Below are 9,773 nucleotides of genomic sequence, written 5' to 3'. Positions count from 1 at the left end.
GGGTGAGAAGGAGAGGGAAGGAGGGGCAAGAGGGCAGACGCCAAAACAACAGGCGTGGGAAAGTTACAAGGTCGCGCGAGAGCGAAAAAACTCTCACAATAGACACGAATGGAGCCATTCCTACTGTATCGCGAGAATATGAGGGACCCTCACAACTTTTCTTTTTTTTTTTTTTGTTCCCACAAGGTAACCGCACTGTAACTCAATTCCCACGCCTTATTGAGTAATAATGCAAACTACGCCTTTCTACACCGCAGAGACAAAACATACAATAAGAGCAACAAGTATCACATGATCTGTAACAGTTAGAGATATTAAATGTCCCCCCCCCCAGCTTTTTTTTTTTTTTTTTTTTTTTTAACAAGGCTTAAAGGCTGAACAGAAAAACATGGCCACAAAACGGAATTAAAAAAAAAAAAAAAAGGAATCTCAAATAAAAAAAAAAACAGCAGTGATGTTGTGCAATAAGATTTAATGTAAAAACGTTCTGCATGTTAAATGGTGAATGTGAAAAAAATACTGTAAAAATTTTTTTACTTGTGATCCTACAACACCCATTAGGAGCAGTATAACTTATAATAACTGCCGATTGCTTAAAGGGCATCGTATATTCAGCTGGGAGTTCTTTAGGGACACATAAACTAATAGCAAGTAAAAGGATACCATCCAACCATAAATCCTCCCGTCTGGATGGTCACAACATTCAGTTTGTGTTGAAAAATAGTTTGCTGTTGTGGGGAGGCGTTGATGTAGCTTTATGGAGGCTGCAATTTGTGGTTGTCTTGAGTGCATTAGTTTTAGTTAGGTGTACCTAATAAACTTACATCCAACTACATAATGTGCATGTAAACCTTCTGTACATGTATACAGTGGAATTCCTTATGGAATTTCATGACACATTTAACGTGGATGTACAAACGTGACTCTTCAAAGTAGCAAAATTTTGGTAGGACAAAGATAAATAATTTTCTGCCAATGGGGGGGAAAAAAGGAAAACAAAACAAAAAGACAATTTTGTGTTCTCTTTTGCAAACATATTCAAATTGACAAACATGCATTTAACAAAAATGCAAGGAAGTGTGTGAATTGTCATCTGACATGCCTTCCTGTACTTCCTCAAATGAAATCATACAATCACACAACTGGGAAGGGTTGATTGCAAATACAGAACACACCATGGTAACAGACAATTTTAAATTAATATAGATAGTGAATATTCTTATTTTAAAAACTCAATGCTGTCTTTTGTTTTCATGTTTACCCCACCATCTTTTGTGCAGTGAAAACTACAAGAGTAATACATTTTTGGTAGTATTTCTTTTATGCTTGAAAAGTAAGTTTCACAAAAACCCACTTCAGCTTTCAGCGTAATGTAGCAGTACTTAAGATGGCAACTGGGATTCTCCCAAGGGGAAGTTAACAGCAACTTGTTAAACCACTACATCTTTCTGATGTATTCTAGGATACATGATAAGGACAGAAACCCGCACATATAAACAGCTGGTTATATTCTTGAACAAGTTATTCCTGAGTCAGTGGAAATATTTGGCAGGAATTACCTGCTTCATATCTGAAGATGTTTAGAAGTCTTTAAACATTGATGTCACTACAAGTAATTGATTAAAAACAATTTGTAAAAAAAAAAGGTGCAATTGAAATAAGAAACTCTTATATGTTCAGAGACAGAAAACAATCAAAGATTTAAAAAAAATAAATCAGTCTCTTTTTTCCACCTTCCAACTGCTGTCACATTATAATTCCAGCAATTCAGATGTGAACAATGTCCTCTGCTATTATCTTCTGAACCCCCATCATTTAAGGAGGCCCTCTTCTAAATTTTCCAAAAAACCTTCTTTCTGTAGAGAACATAGGAGATGAACACCCAACAGGATGTAGCCACAAGGTTCTGGGTGAGGTGTTCAGCATGGGATTGGCTGTTGGCCATGTGCCAACGGAAAGGGAAGTACTCCTCCAACACTTCATGGCCCACATACACAAGGATGGAATTCATACCTGTAGTAGTTAGGGTAGTTTAAAGGTCAGGATTATTACAGATAAATTTAGACATAATTTACAGCTGGAACATTGGTGTATACTACATTTTTGTGCAGTTGATTTGTAGACCTACTAATTTAATCAAGTGCTGATATTTAACTATATTTTTTACAAGACCCTGCTGTCTTGATCCATAATCAAGCTCAAATACAAATTGAATAGAAATTTTGTAAAACACAATCCTAAAATTGTCCACTAGCTCAACTCTTTGTGTCTAATAATGGTTCTCACCAGGATAGTAGAAAGGTGCACCAGACCACCACTTTTTCACATCCACTGTGTAGTAGACCAGAACTAGTAGCACAAAAGCAAAACAGGCCAGTGTTGTCACATAGGACAGAGACCTGGAAGAAAAATAGGCAGAAACACGCATATCATTGTAGTTTTAATTTCCTCCAAAAACACATTTCTCGAACATATCCCTGTAGTTTGGGGTTTTTATGTTTGTCTGGAGATCTTAACAAAGCTACTTTCATATAATGCAAAACATCTCTCCTCGAGTACTTTGAAGCACATTGTTCACATGGGTTATCACTAAAGGGTAAAAGCATATTTCTTAATCTTAAATTAATCTAGCTACACTGATTTACTGCATTTTCTGATGAAACGTGTGCCTAATATTTTGATGTAGGTGACTGGCCAGAAATGAAATGCAAATTTGGAAATCTTCAACAGATATTGTGTCTCTTTTTAAAAACTTTAAAGCATTGTTGTCTAAAAAACAAAAATCACCAAACCAAATACCAATAACACAGGCATTATACTACAGGCCGTAAAATAGCAGGTAAAAATCTGGTCTTTGCACCACCTTTCCCAAAAACCGAGCAGCTAGTTAAAAAGGAAATGCAGAGCAAACCTTGCTCCATCTTAAAAGACATATTAGACAACTTTACCAGAGGTTCTTGTTTACAGGAATGAAACCCTGGTCTGTGGAACACTTGGTCAGAAGTGCAGATATTGCTCCCTGTGTGATACAAGAGGTAGTATTATATAATGAAGGGGAACACTGAGGAAAGGCAAAATTGGCTCAGACAGTAATTTAACACACTCAGAATTAATGACAAATTCACATATTTGTACACACTGGAGAGGCATGACACATAAAAAGTTACTGTGCTTACCAATACGAAACCCCACATGAGGAACCTTGATATTATACTTGTGTGGAGATCCCTGTAGTGTAAGATAATTTTTCCTGCCTGTGGACAAATAATCAGAATCAAAGATTTAAGCCAGCATTTGAATCCCTTTGGTTTTCCAATAAGCAGCACTATGATTCATTTTGACATTGAACTTTGAGTAGAAGCAATAGATAGATAGAAAAAGACAACCAGTTCATTAATTCATATTACAAACCTGCAATCCAAGAAAAGCCATGAGGATAGAGTTGATGCTGCCGAGAACACCTTCTGGATCAAATGGCACGTGAGTTGCATAAATCACCTTAAGTGAAATAAAAAACAAAAGTGAATTTTTGGAAATTATGCTGAAGTTCTGACACAGTCTAGTCTTGCATCACCTTGTCATGCCAACATGGTTGGGCTTAGAAAATGTGTGAAGGCCTGTGAGAGAGAAACCTGATATGTAAGCCCAAGCTTAACATCCCAGGTTATAAAAAGACTGAATATGTGTGCTGCTGTTATTTTTGGGCTGTTTTGCTGGTTACTAACCCGTGACGAGGGCGTCTGGTAAATATGGTTTTCTCCCAGCAGCCAACGGTCAATGAAACCAGCAGCTCCACCGGTGCAGTTAGGGTATAGTCCCATGTCTCCGATCCCACCTGGACCCAGGTAGCCTCTGTTCGGAGAAGTGAGGTGAGGTCAGTATTATAATAATATATTACGACAGTAACTGAGAGCGAGATTAGAGTTTAATAATAAGCAATACATTTGTTCAAATGGGGATTTGGAATGAATTGTAGCAGCTTGGATTTCTGCATTTTCAATTAAACATGGATTATTCAAGATACATTGAATATGATAATTTGTGAGTAAAATCAACTAGGAAATTTCACTTACAATCATTAGAAAAAAAATTAATCAACTCTAAAAAGTAAAATGTTGGAAATCAGTTACTGATGTATACGAGTGAAACATGGCCTAATCATCAGACTAAATTGTCATTATATTTCACTTTGTTATAGAAATACAGACACACACAAAAGACCAAAGACATATGACACAAATACGGAAAAAGACAAACATGACCTGCTGGACTTACGTTGGGCAATCAGGTACAGGAAGTTGGAAAGTAAGATATAACCACAGGATTTCTAAGAGAAGCACACACAGCCATGCTGGCCAGGACAGCAAGATGTCGATGACAGGAGACCACCAAGCATCCTGGGTAACATAGTCAGTCCTAAATGAAACAATTCTGTTCTTGTTCAAAATATATTTAGCATAAGCACATTTATCATAATAAATAACCTAGAAACTACACTGAGAATGATTCTGTGCTTTTACATAGTTACAAAAAATATGGTCACTTTATTTTTCTTGAATATTAAGTTTTAGAAAGGAGGAGCATAAAATTTAGCTGTTGGCTGACCGTCGGAAGGATGTCAAGGTTGTCTCGTGCCACCATAAGATCCAAGCAAGCTACGATCAAGTACGACCAGGCCAGACGCTGCAACACACCTGGGATGCGCAGGTTGTCCCATGATACTGCGGAGTGGATGACAATGAAATGCGAGTACTGAGTGCAATGGCAATCAAACAGCCCGAAATCAATTTAAGAAACAGAAAGAGACATTACCAGATATGCTCACACTTTGTAGAACAGGGTGTCATCGTCTAAGTGCATTAGTACTCACGTGGCCCCTGGCAGTAGTTTGGGTTGATAATGAAGACACCGATGGCGAAAAGCTGCACGCTCCTCCACACAACTTTTCTCAGCACCGAAAAGCGAGTTGAACGTGCTCGCAGAAGGGAGTTGATTGACAGTGCAATAGATGTCCCCATTATAAACACAAACCTGATGGAAAAAAGACAAAAATAATGTGGGGAAAAAACAGAGTGAAGAGGAAATTTAGTGAAGTTCATTTGGATTACAAGATGTTGCATTACCATTTTTGTGAAAACAAGGGATTTGACAAAGTTTCTTATTATGGGTTGTTGAAATCATTTTTTTTTTTTTTTTCGGCACAGAGGAGACCATTTCTAAATCCTAATACAGAAGGCTCAATCTTCTATTGCAATCCAGGACCATGATACTAGGAACATAAACAAGAAGCACTTTGTTTTAGAAAGAAGTAAAGGATCCTAATATCCAGTTGCAACACCTTGTTGAACACCTTAGTGGCTCCCCAAAATGATGTGTCCAGAGCCCCCTGCTGTACACGCTATTCACATGCATGCTACACAAAGAATCTCTATCAGTAGTTGCAGGAGTAGTTCACTCCCACTCCCCTCGGGGAATAGGATGCATAGCATTAAGACCAGAACAACAGGGCTTAATCGCAGCTTCTACTCAGATGTTGCATGTGTCTTAAATGCACTTTCACTCAGTAGAGGACTAAGTGTAATACATCCTTTTATAGCTTGTTTTTGACTTGTTATATTGCACACTGACCTGAGAAAACATTTCTTTTTTTCATTGGCAAACATCCAAATGACAATAAATCTATTTTAAACTTTATTTTTTGTGCAAATTCCAAAGTAGAATACAGTTCAGTGAGCCTGTGATTCTTGCAGGCTTTATTACTTCAATGTGTGAGTGGATGTAAAAAGCAGTCATATATAATTCTTTTTATAATTCTAGCCTGTAGATCTAAGGCATGCTGCTTTTGAATCTGTTGAGGAAATTTTGATCTGAGCTTACCATGGGAAGACCAGATCTGCAACAGTCAGGCCTATAAGGAGATAATTGAAAAACACAGGCTTCAAAATCAAATACAAGAGCAAGGCAAATATGGCATATTACAAAGACCTGTGAATTATGAAAGACATGGAATAAAAACCAGAAAATAATGAAATAATCACTTTAGAACTCACCATTCCAGCTTTCGTGTCTGAAGAACCAGTATCGGCCCCCTCCGTAGTTCACAAACACCATAATAACTAAAGAAATGCTGACAGGAAAATGAGAAAACATTAATAACATGACTGAAAGACATTAACACTTGTAAACACGACACTTTAGAAGTTATCGAAAAGAATGGTACACCTTAGATGCACTGAAAGATGTTATTATCATTAGCATGGGCTCATTACTGACAATATCAGTGCTGATTAAATGTCACACCAATTTTCACATAATATAGACCAACTACACATGAGACCATGAGACAACTTAGATAACACATATCCCTAAGCAAGATGAACTTCAGGGGTAAGTGTTGGTGGGCTACCCTCTGAATGTGTCCAGTGATCGCAGCCTCTTGCTGGCGCTGGGTGGGGGAGGGAGGATGTTGTCAGTAATTAATGTCACTGTCCTGCCAGGAGAGCCCAGTTCCTGGATGGTGGAAGTAAAGTTAAATGTTAACTTTATTCGATTTAAAACTCATTTAATGAGTGACTCATTTAAAATTGTACTATCATACATCTACCTCTTTTGCTGTTATTTGTATACTGATTTTGCTGTAAAGAAAATGTTCCTACAGAAACACTCACAGAGTTGATGAGTCTTTCAGTCTCCATGGAACCACCAATCCGTAGAAGAAAATTCCTCACTATATTTAGACTGAACAAGAAAATGATCATGAATGTTAGGAGTAATAGCATAACACGAGTGAAGTCCAAATACCAGACATAGTTGATAAAAAAAAAAAAAAAAAAGCAATACAGCATCATATTAATCCACATAAAGTTATTATTAGGGTCAGCAATGCAACACATACACCATCAATTCAGCTCTAAAGAAATTAAGCTGCTAAAAAAGGACTTTATTATTAATAGATTTTACATAATTTGTGTATACTTGTTGCAACAGTTTACGATAAAACTATAAAATTTGATTACCCAAATAACGTTCTTCCAGTGACAAACAGTATGGCCAGTCCAGCAAAGACAGCAAAAGCCACCAATATTGCTGTGAAAACAGAGAGACATCCATGAAAGTAGCGTTCAATGCCTCAGTCTGAATATAACATCATAACAGCTCCATGACATGTCCATGCCACACATGCTTATGAATGTTTTTGTGTGTATGAGACTCACGTATATAGCTGTTGATGGGCTCCACTTTGGTCACAACAGAACAGTCGACCACCGACGAATCATTTATATTTTTTACCCACAAAGAGTAGTTTCCATGCTCCCCAAAATGAAATGGAACCCTGGACATTAAAGACAGCATGTTAATTACATATCAAAGCAGCCACACTGATCAATGTATAAACACACACCCATGAATCTTTATTTGAGTACTTGTAGACTGTTATTTAGCAATGTAAAAGGATGGCCAGCTGACACACTGCACTCATCTATATGAAAGACATTATGCCTATGAAAATGGGGGCAGGATGGTGGCATAGTGGTTAGCACTGTTGGCCCTGTTGGCCCTGTTGGTTCAGTTCCCGGTCCTGGGGCCCTTTCTGTTTGCATATGCTCTCCCCGTGCTTGCATGGGTTTGCTCTCACCATGCAAAAACATGCATGTTTAGGTTAAGTGGTGACTCTAAATTGTCCGTAGACCTGAGTGTGAGTGGTTGTTCCAGCACCCTCGGCGACCCAGTAACGGATAAGCGGTAGAATATGAATGAATGAATGAATGAATTGTGCCTGTGAAAAAGCTGAACTTCACACTAGTTCTCTGCAAATATGTCTTTTCCACAGCATCTCACATGATAAGCATTACTGTGAGTGCTCCGTGAAGCCCCTCAAATATCAGATTCATCTCTTCCTTCATAATAGGCACTTGTGTACTGCTATGTGTGACCATATCATCAAATTCGCTTTGATTTTCTATTCAGTTAAATGTTTGTTTTGATAAATAAAGTAAGACATTTTATTTACTCTGTCAAAAACAGCTCCCCCTGTTTGACAGGTAAACTTTTGCACACACACTCACATGCATAGCTCCAGGGTATCAGGCGTGCTGTTGAGTTGAAGTGTAATTTCATGCTGTGTGCTCACAACAAAGTCAACTGAGTTTGGCTTCCCAGGACTGGGCGCAGCAGGGACTACCCCCAGCTGTTGGTATAAACACTGTTACACAAGAAACAAAGGTTGACATCAGAACATCATCATCCTCTTTGTTCCAAGGAAGACGCAGATCCAAGAAAATCTACTGCAAGTTCATTTTGATCATAATCAAAAATACTGTATTAATCCCTGGATGGAAATTGTTAAGGAATTGTAAACTCTGATGGCAGTGGGAATGAATGATGTATGTGGACCTACCTGGTAGCAGTGCTGGGATGTCCAGGACACCACCACATCAGTGCTCAGGTCATTGTTGACTGTCAAATGTGCCTCATCCATCTTCAGGGCTCTCTGTTTATGATGCGAAAAGCCCACTGGAAATAAAGAAAACATCAGTTGAAATTCTTCACCCAGTCCATTTGTTGTACAGAAAGAAAAGTCTGACAGTTGATAATGTTCCCGTGGCTGACCACACCCGACCCACAGACAGTATTTCTACAATCATCCCACAGCAACATGTTTACATCTGCAGCATAAAACCACCGACGTATATTAATCTCCGTGTGGACAAAGAGGAAGCACAAGGCAGAGAGGCTGCACTTTTTCAATCGACGTTGTAAAAGCTAAGTTAAATCAGCCAGCTTTCTGTAACTTTACACAAACCTTATAGCTCCCAGCTGTCCACAGCGAGTTGGACAGTCCGCACTGAAGTGAACTGCGCGCCGGCTAAATATCCTAGCCGGGGAGGGAAAGTCTAACTATGCTAGTCGGCTAGCTATGGAGGGTGTGATGAAGGGGAAAGAAGCATGTGAGAGGGCTGAAGTTAAAGCTGCAGAGCCCCACAGTCACATGCTGGATTAATCCGCAAAATACCTCCCTGGGAGGGAAATTCAAACGACTGGGGGTCATCCTTGGACTGCTAACTGTTCCCTCCAGCCCACAGCTAGCTCCTGACTACTTTATATATCCAAAAACATTCAAATATGCAGCCGTCAGTCCCGTTATGGTCGACCAAAGTCCCCACTGTTGCTGCTGTGCGATATTAACAAACATGGGTTTTGTAATGAAATGCTTTCTTTACTTTGGGTACTTGCTAAGGTTGCTAGCCGTCGCTGCCTGTCCTGTTGGTTTGTAGTTGTTCATGTCAACAGTATGGCGTACTTACATGTAGACATTTCAGCCGCCAGCGGTGCCGCGAAAACACCTACGACCAGAGCAACGGCAGCGAGAGGGAACATATATTCATCAGCTTGTGTGTTTTCTGTCTGCTCTGTTTGTTTCTTCACCGCGACTGAATGTCTGTTATTCTTTCGTCTTCCTTTTGCCATAATAAATTCTACTTCCGATCCTCCGTACTTTTGGCATGGTACAGGAACCGAGAAGGGGCAAAGTACAGTACTGACGACCTTAAGACCAAAATCACCTGACTGATCCCAACTTTGGTTTCAGTTCACATATTTTGATTTTACGTTTATCGTTTATATATGTTGCATTGGACATGTTGGCGTCAAAAATAGTTTTCCCTTATTTTATGTCCGTGGCTTCTGCATGTTATCTTGGTGGTGTTTTTCTTTTTCAGAAGCAGTTTATGTTTAGTGGTTAAACAAATTTCCAAGATGCAGACATACAGATG

At 38.9% G+C, this 9,773-nt stretch overlaps 1 protein-coding gene across 2 annotated transcripts; it reads right to left on the bottom strand.

The window, feature by feature from the left end:
- Window positions 1–455: 455 nt before the first annotated feature.
- On the bottom strand, window positions 456–9,508 carry hgsnat (heparan-alpha-glucosaminide N-acetyltransferase). 2 transcript variants are annotated; one of them, XM_029498990.1, is made up of 18 exons: window positions 9,306–9,508; window positions 8,399–8,514; window positions 8,067–8,203; window positions 7,215–7,333; window positions 7,017–7,086; window positions 6,669–6,738; window positions 6,407–6,510; window positions 6,051–6,127; window positions 5,878–5,908; window positions 4,871–5,031; window positions 4,606–4,721; window positions 4,276–4,397; window positions 3,726–3,852; window positions 3,412–3,498; window positions 3,177–3,254; window positions 2,949–3,019; window positions 2,287–2,399; window positions 456–2,013 (listed from the first exon to the last, which is right to left on the bottom strand). In XM_029498990.1, exons 1-18 carry the CDS (start codon window positions 9,466–9,468, stop codon window positions 1,832–1,834), a joined length of 1,944 nt encoding a protein of 647 aa, XP_029354850.1. In that variant the 5' UTR covers window positions 9,469–9,508; the 3' UTR covers window positions 456–1,831. The 2 variants fall into 2 exon arrangements, with proteins under 2 accessions (XP_029354850.1, XP_029354860.1); XM_029499000.1 differs by lacking the exon at window positions 9,306–9,508 and adding an exon at window positions 8,804–8,945.
- Window positions 9,509–9,773: the final 265 nt, after the last annotated feature.

This window comes from Echeneis naucrates, chromosome 1 (genome assembly GCF_900963305.1).
Source record: "Echeneis naucrates chromosome 1, fEcheNa1.1, whole genome shotgun sequence".
Taxonomy (NCBI): Eukaryota; Metazoa; Chordata; class Actinopteri; order Carangiformes; family Echeneidae; genus Echeneis; species Echeneis naucrates.
The sequence above is the reverse complement of the archived record's forward strand: the minus strand, read 5'-3'. Positions and strand labels throughout refer to the sequence as shown.